General features: G+C 48.9%; 1 protein-coding gene across 1 annotated transcript in view; it reads left to right on the plus strand.

Moving 5' to 3' along the window:
- The first annotated feature begins 9,815 nt into the window (after positions 1-9,815).
- The window catches only part of LOC112235855 (methyl-CpG-binding domain protein 2), an 88,634-nt gene continuing 85,535 nt past the window's right edge, over positions 9,816-12,914 (plus strand). The window contains exon 1 of the mRNA XM_042302762.1: positions 9,816-10,348. Coding sequence (XP_042158696.1) covers positions 10,233-10,348 — 116 coding nt within the window. The 5' untranslated portion in view covers positions 9,816-10,232. The remainder of the gene's footprint in view (positions 10,349-12,914) is intronic.

Below are 12,914 nucleotides of genomic sequence, written 5' to 3' on the forward strand. Positions count from 1 at the left end.
TTACCCCTGTATAGAGTCGGGTGGTGAGTTACCCCTGTATAGAGTCGGGTTAGGGTGGTGAGTTACCCCTGTATAGAGTGGGGTGGTGAGTTACCCCTGTATAGAGTCGGGTGGTGAGTTACCCCTGTATAGAGTCGGGTTAGGGTGGTGAGTTACCCCTGTATAGAGTGGGGTGGTGAGTTACCCCTGTATAGAGTCGGGTGGTGAGTTACCCCTGTATAGAGTAGGGTTAGGGTGGTGAGTTATCCCTGTATAGAGTGGGGTGGTGAGTTACCCCTGTATAGAGTAGGGTTAGGGTGGTGAGTTACCCCTGTATAGAGTCGGGTTAGGGTGGTGAGTTACCCCTGTATAGAGTGGGGTGGGGAGTTACCCCTGTATAGAGTCGGGTTAGGGTGGTGAGTTACCCCTGTATAGAGTGGGGTGGTGAGTTACCCCTGTATAGAGTCGGGTTAGGGTGGTGAGTTACCCCTGTATAGAGTGGGGTGGTGAGTTACCCCTGTATAGAGTCGGGTTAGGGTGGTGAGTTACCCCTGTATAGAGTGGGGTTAGGGTGGTGAGTTACCCCTGTATAGAGTGGGGTTAGGGTGGTGAGTTACCCCTGTATAGAGTCGGGTTAGGGTGGTGAGTTACCCCTGTATAGAGTCGGGTTAGGGTGGTGAGTTACCCCTGTATAGAGTCGGGTTAGGGTGGTGAGTTACCCCTGTATAGAGTCGGGTTAGGGTGGTGAGTTACCCCTGTATAGAGTAGGGTTAGGGTGGTGAGTTACCCCTGTATAGAGTAGGGTTAGGGTGGTGAGTTACCCCTGTATAGAGTAGGGTTAGGGTGGTGAGTTACCCCTGTATAGAGTAGGGTTAGGGTGGTGAGTTACCCCTGTATAGAGTGGGGTGGTGAGTTACCCCTGTATAGAGTAGGGTTAGGGTGGTGAGTTACCCCTGTATAGAGTGGGGTGGTGAGTTACCCCTGTATAGAGTAGGGTTAGGGTGGTGAGTTACCCCTGTATAGAGTAGGGTTAGGGTGGTGAGTTACCCCTGTATAGAGTAGGGTTAGGGTGGTGAGTTACCCCTGTGTATAGAGTGGGGTGGTGAGTTACCCCTGTATAGAGTCGGGTTAGGGTGGTGAGTTACCCCTGTATAGAGTGGGGTGGTGAGGTACCCCTGTATAGAGTCGGGTGGTGAGTTACCCCTGTATAGAGTCGGGTTAGGGTGGTGAGTTACCCCTGTATAGAGTGGGGTGGTGAGTTACCCCTGTATAGAGTCGGGTGGTGAGTTACCCCTGTATAGAGTCGGGTTAGGGTGGTGAGTTACCCCTGTATAGAGTGGGGTGGTGAGTTACCCCTGTATAGAGTCGGGTGGTGAGTTACCCCTGTATAGAGTCGGGTTAGGGTGGTGAGTTACCCCTGTATAGAGTGGGGTGGTGAGTTACCCCTGTATAGAGTCGGGTGGTGAGTTACCCCTGTATAGAGTAGGGTTAGGGTGGTGAGTTATCCCTGTATAGAGTGGGGTGGTGAGTTACCCCTGTATAGAGTAGGGTTAGGGTGGTGAGTTACCCCTGTATAGAGTCGGGTAGGGTGGTGAGTTACCCCTGTATAGAGTGGGGTGGGAGTTACCCCTGTATAGAGTCGGGTTAGGGTGGTGAGTTACCCCTGTATAGAGTGGGGTGGTGAGTTACCCCTGTATAGAGTCGGGTTAGGGTGGTGAGTTACCCCTGTATAGAGTAGGGTTAGGATGGTGAGTTACCCCTGTATAGAGTGGGGTGGTGAGTTACCCCTGTAAGAGTAGGGTTAGGGTGGTGAGTTACCCCTGTATAGAGTGGGGTGGTGAGTTACCCCTGTATAGAGTAGGGTTAGGGTGGTGAGTTACCCCTGTATAGAGTGGGGTGGTGAGTTACCCCTGTATAGAGTCGGGTTAGGGTGGTGAGTTACCCCTGTATAGAGTCGGGTTAGGGTGGTGAGTTACCCCTGTATAGAGTGGGGTTAGGGTGGTGAGTTACCCCTGTATAGAGTCGGGTTAGGGTGGTGAGTTACCCCTGTATAGAGTGGGGTTAGGGTGGTGAGTTACCCCTGTATAGAGTGGGGTTAGGGTGGTGAGTTACCCCTGTATAGAGTCGGGTTATGGTGGTGAGTTACCCCTGTATAGAGTCGGGTTAGGGTGGTGAGTTACCCCTGTATAGAGTCGGGTTAGGGTGGTGAGTTACCCCTGTATAGAGTAGGGTTAGGGTGGTGAGTTACCCCTGTATAGAGTAGGGTTAGGGTGGTGAGTTACCCCTGTATAGAGTAGGGTTAGGGTGGTGAGTTACCCCTGTATAGAGTAGGGTTAGGGTGGTGAGTTACCCCTGTATAGAGTAGGGTTAGGGTGGTGAGTTACCCCTGTATAGAGTGGGGTGGTGAGTTACCCCTGTATAGAGTAGGGTTAGGGTGGTGAGTTACCCCTGTATAGAGTGGGGTGGTGAGTTACCCCTGTATACAGTGGGGTGGTGAGTTACCCCTGTATAGAGTGGGGTGGTGAGTTACCCCTGTATAGAGTCGGGTGGGGTGGTGAGTTACCCCTGTATAGAGTCGGGAGGGTGGTGAGTTACCCCTGTATAGAGTGGGGTGGTGAGTTACCCCTGTATAGAGTCGGGTGGTGAGTTACCCCTGTATAGAGTCGGGTTAGGGTGGTGAGTTACCCCTGTATAGAGTGGGGTGGTGAGTTACCCCTGTATAGAGTCGGGTGGTGAGTTACCCCTGTATAGAGTAGGGTTAGGGTGGTGAGTTACCCCTGTATAGAGTGGGGTGGTGAGTTACCCCTGTATAGAGTAGGGTTAGGGTGGTGAGTTTCCCCTGTATAGAGTGGGGTGGTGAGTTACCCCTGTATAGAGTCGGGTTAGGGTGGTGAGTTACCCCTGTATAGAGTGGGGTGGTGAGTTACCCCTGTATAGAGTCGGGTTAGGGTGGTGAGTTACCCCTGTATAGAGTAGGGTTAGGATGGTGAGTTACCCCTGTATAGAGTGGGGTGGTGAGTTACCCCTGTATAGAGTAGGGTTAGGGTGGTGAGTTACCCCTGTATAGAGTGGGGTGGTGAGTTACCCCTGTATAGAGTAGGGTTAGGGTGGTGAGTTACCCCTGTATAGAGTGGGGTGGTGAGTTACCCCTGTATAGAGTCGGGTTAGGGTGGTGAGTTACCCCTGTATAGAGTCGGGTTAGGGTGGTGAGTTACCCCTGTATAGAGTGGGGTTAGGGTGGTGAGTTACCCCTGTATAGAGTCGGGTTGGGTGGTGAGTTACCCCTGTATAGAGTGGGGTTAGGGTGGTGAGTTACCCCTGTATAGAGTGGGGTTAGGGTGGTGAGTTACCCCTGTATAGAGTCGGGTTATGGTGGTGAGTTACCCCTGTATAGAGTCGGGTTAGGGTGGTGAGTTACCCCTGTATAGAGTCGGGTTAGGGTGGTGAGTTACCCCTGTATAGAGTCGGGTTAGGGTGGTGAGTTACCCCTGTATAGAGTAGGGTTAGGGTGGTGAGTTACCCCTGTATAGAGTAGGGTTAGGGTGGTGAGTTACCCCTGTATAGAGTAGGGTTAGGGTGGTGAGTTACCCCTGTATAGAGTAGGGTTAGGGTGGTGAGTTACCCCTGTATAGAGTGGGGTGGTGAGTTACCCCTGTATAGAGTAGGGTTAGGGTGGTGAGTTACCCCTGTATAGAGTGGGGTGGTGAGTTACCCCTGTATAGAGTAGGGTTAGGGTGGTGAGTTACCCCTGTATAGAGTAGGGTTAGGGTGGTGAGTTACCCCTGTATAGAGTAGGGTTAGGGTGGTGAGTTACCCCTGTATAGAGTGGGGTGGTGAGTTACCCCTGTATAGAGTCGGGTTAGGGTGGTGAGTTACCCCTGTATAGAGTGGGGTGGTGAGGTACCCCTGTATAGAGTCGGGTGGTGAGTTACCCCTGTATAGAGTCGGGTTAGGGTGGTGAGTTACCCCTGTATAGAGTGGGGTGGTGAGTTACCCCTGTATAGAGTCGGGTGGTGAGTTACCCCTGTATAGAGTCGGGTTAGGGTGGTGAGTTACCCCTGTATAGAGTGGGGTGGTGAGTTACCCCTGTATAGAGTCGGGTGGTGAGTTACCCCTGTATAGAGTCGGGTTAGGGTGGTGAGTTACCCCTGTATAGAGTGGGGTGGTGAGTTACCCCTGTATAGAGTAGGGTTAGGGTGGTGAGTTACCCCTGTATAGAGTGGGGTGGTGAGTTACCCCTGTATAGAGTAGGGTTAGGGTGGTGAGTTACCCCTGTATAGAGTGGGGTGGTGAGTTACCCCTGTATAGAGTCGGGTTAGGGTGGTGAGTTACCCCTGTATAGAGTGGGGTGGTGAGTTACCCCTGTATAGAGTAGGGTTAGGGTGGTGAGTTACCCCTGTATAGAGTCGGGTTAGGGTGGTGAGTTACCCCTGTATAGAGTCGGGTTAGGGTGGTGAGTTACCCCTGTATAGAGTCGGGTTAGGGTGGTGAGTTACCCCTGTATAGAGTCGGGTTAGGGTGGTGAGTTACCCCTGTATAGAGTAGGGTGGTGAGTTACCCCTGTATAGAGTGGGGTGGTGAGTTACCCCTGTATAGAGTCGGGTTAGGGTGGTGAGTTACCCCTGTATAGAGTGGGGTGGTGAGTTACCCCTGTATAGAGTCGGGTGGTGAGTTACCCCTGTATAGAGTCGGGTTAGGGTGGTGAGTTACCCCTGTATAGAGTGGGGTGGTGAGTTACCCCTGTATAGAGTCGGGTGGTGAGTTACCCCTGTATAGAGTCGGGTTAGGGTGGTGAGTTACCCCTGTATAGAGTGGGGTGGTGAGTTACCCCTGTATAGAGTAGGGTTAGGGTGGTGAGTTACCCCTGTATAGAGTGGGGTGGTGAGTTACCCCTGTATAGAGTAGGGTTAGGGTGGTGAGTTACCCCTGTATAGAGTGGGGTGGTGAGTTACCCCTGTATAGAGTCGGGTTAGGGTGGTGAGTTACCCCTGTATAGAGTGGGGTGGTGAGTTACCCCTGTATAGAGTAGGGTTAGGGTGGTGAGTTACCCCTGTATAGAGTCGGGTTAGGGTGGTGAGTTACCCCTGTATAGAGTCGGGTTAGGGTGGTGAGTTACCCCTGTATAGAGTCGGGTTAGGGTGGTGAGTTACCCCTGTATAGAGTCGGGTTAGGGTGGTGAGTTACCCCTGTATAGAGTAGGGTGGTGAGTTACCCCTGTATAGAGTGGGGTGGTGAGTTACCCCTGTATAGAGTCGGGTTAGGGTGGTGAGTTACCCCTGTATAGAGTGGGGTGGTGAGTTACCCCTGTATAGAGTCGGGTTAGGGTGGTGAGTTACCCCTGTATAGAGTCGGGTGGTGAGTTACCCCTGTATAGAGTCGGGTGGTGAGTTACCCCTGTATAGAGTCGGGTGGTGAGTTACCCCTGTATAGAGTGGGGTGGTGAGTTACCCCTGTATAGAGTCGGGTGGTGAGTTACCCCTGTATAGAGTAGGGTTAGGGTGGTGAGTTACCCCTGTATAGAGTGGGGTGGTGAGTTACCCCTGTATAGAGTAGGGTTAGGGTGGTGAGTTACCCCTGTATAGAGTCGGGTTAGGGTGGTGAGTTACCCCTGTATAGAGTCGGGTTAGGGTGGTGAGTTACCCCTGTATAGAGTGGGGTGGTGAGTTACCCCTGTATAGAGTGGGGTGGTGAGTTACCCCTGTATAGAGTCGGGTTAGGGTGGTGAGTTACCCCTGTATAGAGTAGGGTTAGGGTGGTGAGTTACCCCTGTATAGAGTAGGGTTAGGGTGGTGAGTTACCCCTGTATAGAGTAGGGTGGTGAGTTACCCCTGTATAGAGTAGGGTGGTGGGTTATCCCTGTATAGAGTCGGGTTATGGTGGTGAGTTACCCTGTATAGAGTCGGGTTAGGGTGGTGAGTTACCCCTGTATAGAGTCGGGTGGTGAGTTACCCCTGTATAGAGTGGGGTGGTGAGTTACCCCTGTATAGAGTCGGGTGGTGAGTTACCCCTGTATAGAGTGGGGTGGTGAGTTACCCCTGTATAGAGTGGGGTGGTGAGTTACCCCTGTATAGAGTGGGGTGGTGAGTTACCCCTTTATAGAGTCGGGTGGTGAGTTACCCCTGTATAGAGTAGGGTTAGGGTGGTGAGTTACCCCTGTATAGAGTGGGGTGGTGAGTTACCCCTGTATAGAGTCGGGTTAGGGTGGTGAGTTACCCCTGTATAGAGTGGGGTGGTGAGGTACCCCTGTATAGAGTCGGGTGGTGAGTTACCCCTGTATAGAGTCGGGTTAGGGTGGTGAGTTACCCCTGTATAGAGTGGGGTGGTGAGTTACCCCTGTATAGAGTCGGGTGGTGAGTTACCCCTGTATAGAGTCGGGTTAGGGTGGTGAGTTACCCCTGTATAGAGTGGGGTGGTGAGTTACCCCTGTATAGAGTCGGGTGGTGAGTTACCCCTGTATAGAGTCGGGTTAGGGTGGTGAGTTACCCCTGTATAGAGTGGGGTGGTGAGTTACCCCTGTATAGAGTCGGGTGGTGAGTTACCCCTGTATAGAGTAGGGTTAGGGTGGTGAGTTACCCCTGTATAGAGTGGGGTGGTGAGTTACCCCTGTATAGAGTAGGGTTAGGGTGGTGAGTTTCCCCTGTATAGAGTGGGGTGGTGAGTTACCCCTGTATAGAGTCGGGTTAGGGTGGTGAGTTACCCCTGTATAGAGTGGGGTGGTGAGTTACCCCTGTATAGAGTAGGGTTAGGGTGGTGAGTTACCCCTGTATAGAGTGGGGTGGTGAGTTACCCCTGTATAGAGTAGGGTTAGGGTGGTGAGTTACCCCTGTATAGAGTCGGGTTAGGGTGGTGAGTTACCCCTGTATAGAGTCGGGTTAGGGTGGTGAGTTACCCCTGTATAGAGTCGGGTTAGGGTGGTGAGTTACCCCTGTATAGAGTCGGGTTAGGGTGGTGAGTTACCCCTGTGTAGAGTCGGGTTAGGGTGGTGAGTTACCCCTGTATAGAGTCGGGTTAGGGTGGTGAGTTACCCCTGTATAGAGTCGGGTTAGGGTGGTGAGTTACCCCTGTATAGAGTCGGGTTAGAGTGGTGAGTTACCCCTGTATAGAGTCGGGTTAGGGTGGTGAGTTACCCCTGTATAGAGTCGGGTTAGGGTGGTGAGTTACCCCTGTATAGAGTCGGGTTAGGGTGGTGAGTTACCCCTGTATAGAGTAGGGTTAGGGTGGTGAGTTACCCCTGTATAGAGTCGGGTTAGGGTGGTGAGTTACCCCTGTATAGAGTCGGGTTAGGGTGGTGAGTTACCCCTGTATAGAGTCGGGTTAGGGTGGTGAGTTACCCCTGTATAGAGTCGGGTTAGGGTGGTGAGTTACCCCTGTATAGAGTCGGGTTAGGGTGGTGAGTTACCCCTGTATAGAGTCGGGTGGTGAGTTACCCCTGTATAGAGTCGGGTGGTGAGTTACCCCTGTATAGAGTCGGGTGGTGAGTTACCCCTGTATAGAGTGGGGTGGTGAGTTACCCCTGTATAGAGTCGGGTGGTGAGTTACCCCTGTATAGAGTAGGGTTAGGGTGGTGAGTTACCCCTGTATAGAGTGGGGTGGTGAGTTACCCCTGTATAGAGTAGGGTTAGGGTGGTGAGTTACCCCTGTATAGAGTCGGGTTAGGGTGGTGAGTTACCCCTGTATAGAGTCGGGTTAGGGTGGTGAGTTACCCCTGTATAGAGTGGGGTGGTGAGTTACCCCTGTATAGAGTGGGGTGGTGAGTTACCCCTGTATAGAGTCGGGTTAGGGTGGTGAGTTACCCCTGTATAGAGTAGGGTTAGGGTGGTGAGTTACCCCTGTATAGAGTAGGGTTAGGGTGGTGAGTTACCCCTGTATAGAGTAGGGTGGTGAGTTACCCCTGTATAGAGTAGGGTGGTGGGTTATCCCTGTATAGAGTCGGGTTATGGTGGTGAGTTACCCCTGTATAGAGTCGGGTTAGGGTGGTGAGTTACCCCTGTATAGAGTCGGGTGGTGAGTTACCCCTGTATAGAGTGGGGTGGTGAGTTACCCCTGTATAGAGTCGGGTGGTGAGTTACCCCTGTATAGAGTGGGGTGGTGAGTTACCCCTGTATAGAGTGGGGTGGTGAGTTACCCCTGTATAGAGTGGGGTGGTGAGTTACCCCTTTATAGAGTCGGGTGGTGAGTTACCCCTGTATAGAGTAGGGTGGTGAGTTACCCCTGTATAGAGTAGGGTGGTGAGTTACCCCTGTATAGAGTAGGGTTAGGGTGGTGAGTTACCCCTGTATAGAGTCGGGTTAGGGTGGTGAGTTACCCCTGTATAGAGTCGGGTTAGGGTGGTGAGTAACCCCTGTATAGAGTAGGGTTAGGGTGGTGAGTTACCCCTGTATAGAGTAGGGTGGTGAGTTACCCCTGTATAGAGTAGGGTTAGGGTGGTGAGTTACCCCTGTATAGAGTAGGGTTAGGGTGGTGAGTTACCCCTGTATAGAGTAGGGTTAGGGTGGTGAGTTACCCCTGTATAGAGTTGGGTTAGGGTGGTGAGTTACCCCTGTATAGAGTAGGGTTAGGGTGGGGAGTTACCCCTGTATAGAGTGGGGTTAGGGTGGTGAGTTACCCCTGTATAGAGTGGGGTGGGGAGTTCCCCCTGTATAGAGTGGGGTGGTGAGTTACCCCTGTATAGAGTAGGGTGGTGAGTTACCCTGTACACTGTAAAGAGCTTTGGGAGTCTTGAAAAGTGCCCTGTAAGTCCAATCAATTAATATTATTAAATGTCTTGCTATCTTACATAGCTTGAAGACCATGTCTTTGTCGAGACGGAAACTGGTACAAAATACCAAGAAGGTAGATTGCAAGGCTAGGAACAGTTCAGTGGAGGCTGGTGGGAGAAGCTACAGGAGGACAGGCTCAATGTATCGGCTTGAATGGAATCATTCGATACTGTTCTATTGATGTGATTCCAGCCACTACAATCTGCCATCCTCCTATAGCTCCTCCTACCAGCCTCATCTGGTTAAGTGAAATAAATAATTACAGCAAGTGCCTCTGAGCCAAATAAAGTCACATGGTTGAAGTTATCTTTACAATCAACCCAAAATCTGCTAATTTCAAAAATATTAATTTCTGTGAAACTAAGTCTTACTTGTGGATTACTTGTGGATTTTGAACATCAACAAAAAAATCTAAAATCAAGATGTGTCCATTTGTTTGTCTACATGGCACTTTAAAAACAATGCAGATATTGCAGCAGTTTGAATAACACATCCGATTATCACTTTGGATTTCGATCGGTTGGTTTTATTATAGCTAATAAATAAGCAAATCATCGATGGATCACAAAATGTCTTTCCGTCTGTCTGCCCCCCATGCAAGCCGATCGGCGTCCGCGTCATCACCTTCTCTTATCTGATTGGTGGAAAAAGCGGCCCTTCTGACTTTGCGGCTGTGGTAAGTAGTGACTACCGAACTACGTCTTTAGGGCCTTGATGAGGAAAGCCAATGATAATACACGCTGGAACATTCGAATTAAATACTGTTTTATTACATTGTTCGTATTTTAGGAAAGACTGGTATTTTCTATGTAATTGTTACATCACAGCCATGGCTATAAGGGCTCCAGATTTTGTAAAGTTAACGTCAAAAAAGGAGATTTTGTTTTGCCTTTTTCAGCCTACTGCGTAAATTCTCCGAACCTATTACGCAAATTCTCCATAATCTACTACGCAAATTCTCCATAATCTACTACGCAAATTCTCCTAAAAACCTGACAAAAGCAGTATACCATCTAGTCAACACCACCCCCTAGTTACCGCCTTAGGGGAGGGGAGGGGCGTAACGGAGAAGTGACGGAAGTGTTCCGTGGAGGCGGGGCGTTGCTCTGAGAACGGTTGCCAAGCGCCGGGTCACTGTGTGGGAAGTGCTGAAACATCTGAACGTCACTGCCACCGCCGCCGCCTTTGGTCAAAGGAGATCTGCAACTACTGGCGGGTCACTCGCATTTTGGGATAGTTAAAGATCGAATTAGGAAACGTGTCAACAACAGCAACAACCAAGGATTCAATAGTTATATATCTACCCACTAGACAGGATACAATAGCGGAAATAAAAGTTTTTCGCTCGGGTTTAGTGGTTAGTTCAAACGGTTTTAGTTAAGAGCTTCACTTTTAGATCGCCAAAAGTCAGGTGTATCTATTAAACACGTTGTAACGTATTTGTTTGACTGAGTTGATTTACAGCGATTGATGTGATTCCTAATTATACACTAAATGGTTATGGAGAAGAAGAGGATGGATTGTCCCTCTCTGCCACCGGGCTGGAAGAAAGAAGAAGTGATCCGGAAGTCAGGACTCAGTGCTGGCAAGAGTGATGTCTATTACTACAGGTAATGATCGAGTGTGATGTTAAATAACAATAATGTTAATTACTTTGCTTGATAAAGTTCACAAGTTATAATAGCTGGTCTGATTTAGCTATCACAACTCGTTTCCAAATGGAAAAAAAAAATAAAAAATAATTGTAGGCGAAAGCTTACAAGTTATCGATACCTTGAGCTTGGTCACCCGCTTACGTTGGTTGCCACAATGTTGCTAATGCCAGCAGTGTGAACATTGTGTCAATAACCCCCCCACACATGTTACATTTTTTTTTGTGTAGACGCCACAAGTTCATATCTAACTGGAGTTTTTATTCACGAAAACTCAGTAGTTATGTCTCATCTTTATTTGGGTCACTTGGAGATTCTTGACCATGGCTTATCATGTGACTGACTGATTGGAAATGCAGTGATCTTGTTTGCAATCTAGGCTGAACTATTGGAACACAGCCCTCTGTTTAAAGTACAGTATCTGTGAGTAATTCCTTGGCAATGTAGCCTTCCAGCATTGGTTCTTCTCAAATGCTCTGTGAAAGCCATGGTCTTTTGGCACCACTGGTGTCTAGACATTCAACTCTTCAAAGCTCAATGACAGTGCTGTAGGCCTTCACCTTCCACAGTAACTCATCCATTGTTGCTATTAAAACTATCACCTAGTCAGACCATTACTCTGTTCCAGCTGTCTGATAGGTACTGTCTGATGGGCACTGTCTGATGGGCACTGTCTGATGGGTACTGTCTGATGGGCACTGTCTGATGGGCACTGTCTGATGGGCACTGTCTGATGGGTACTGTCTGGTGGGTACTGTCTGGTGGGTACTGTCTGGTGGGTACTGTCTGGTGGGTACTGTCTGGTAGGTACTGTCTGGTGGGTACTGTCTGGTGGGTACTGTCTGGTAGGTACTGTCTGATGGGCACTGTCTGATGGGCACTGTCTGATGGGCACTGTCTGGTAGGTACTGTCTGATGGGTACTGTCTGATGGGTACTGTCTGATGTATTAGAGATTTTAACCAAATTTATCTTGTCCATACTTCCACAATTTCTGACTTGGGAGACAACCAGTGTTTTCTAGACGTCCGTGTCTAGTTGCAGGGGGTTTGTTTTGAATCTAGAAAATGCGCCATTATTACATTTAAATACATGTTCTGCTCCATGAATACAACAATGTGTACACCGCTATCAAGCCGCTATCTTGTCTATTTTGACATATTTTCTCATTGATTGAGAATGGTGGCTGTCCCATGTGCCACATTTCATGATGCCACTCAACCTTTCTGGAACAACGAGGGAAGATTTGAAATAGACAAGAGGACGGCGTACACATTGTTGTATTACTTCACGGAGCAAAACAATTGTATTTAACAACTTAAAGAGTTTTCTAGATTCAGACAAACCCCCTGCAACTAGATATAGACGTTTAGAAAACATTGGTTCTCTTCCAGGTCGGGAATTGAGGAACTGTGGACAAGTTAAGTAGTGTGACAAAACTAGGGCCTGTAGGACCTGCCTTGTTGATAGTGCTGTTAAGAAGGTAGAAACTAGGGCCTGTAGGACCTGCCTTGTTGATAGTGCTGTTAAGAAGGTAGAAACTAGGGCCTGTAGGACCTGCCTTGTTGATAGTGCTGTTAAGAAGGTAGAAACTAGGGCCTGCAGGACCTGCCTTGTTGATAGTGCTGTTAAGAAGGTAGAAACTAGGGCCTGTAGGACCTGCCTTGTTGATAGTGTTGTTAAGAAGGTAGAAACTAGGGCCTGTAGGACCTGCCTTGTTGATAGTGTTGTTAAGAAGGTAGAAACTAGGGCCTGTAGGACCTGCCTTGTTGACTGACAGTGCTGTTGTTAAGAAGGTGGAGCAGCGCCTTATGGACAGACTTCTCCCCATCTTAGCTACTGTTGTATCAATATGTTTTGACCATGACAGTTTACAATCCAGGGTTACTCCAAGCAGTTTAATCATCTCAACTTGCTCAATTTCCACATTATTTATTACAATATTTAGTTTCGGTTCAGGGTTTAGTGAAGGATTTGTTCCAAATATAACGCTTTTAGTTTTTAAATGATTTAGCACTAATTTATTCCTTGCCATTCTGAAACTAACTGCAGCTCTTTAAGTGTTGCAGTCATTTCAGTCGCTGTAGTAGCTGACGTGTATTGTGTTGAGTCATCAGCATACATAGACACACTTTATTCAAAGCCAGTGGCTTGTCATTAGTAAAGATTGAAAACAGTAAGTGGCATTGGGAGCTGCCTTGGGGAATTCCTGATTCTACCTGGATTATGTTGGAGAGGCTTCCATTAAAGAACACGAACACCTTCTGTGCTCTGTTAGACAGGTAACTCTTCATCCACATTATAGCAGGGGTGTAAAGCCATAACACATACGTTTTTCCAGCAACAGACTATGATCGATAATGTCAAAAGCTGCACTGAAGTCCTCCAAAACAGCCCCGCACAATCATTTTATCATCAATTTCTCTCAGCCAATCAGTGATTTGTGTAAGTGCTGTGCTTGTTGAATGTCCTTCCCTATGAGCATGCTGAACGTCTGTTATTATTATTTGTTTTTACTGGAAAAT

The sequence above is a fragment of the Oncorhynchus tshawytscha genome, linkage group LG20, assembly GCF_018296145.1.
Source record: "Oncorhynchus tshawytscha isolate Ot180627B linkage group LG20, Otsh_v2.0, whole genome shotgun sequence".
In the NCBI taxonomy this organism is placed as follows: domain Eukaryota; kingdom Metazoa; phylum Chordata; class Actinopteri; order Salmoniformes; family Salmonidae; genus Oncorhynchus; species Oncorhynchus tshawytscha.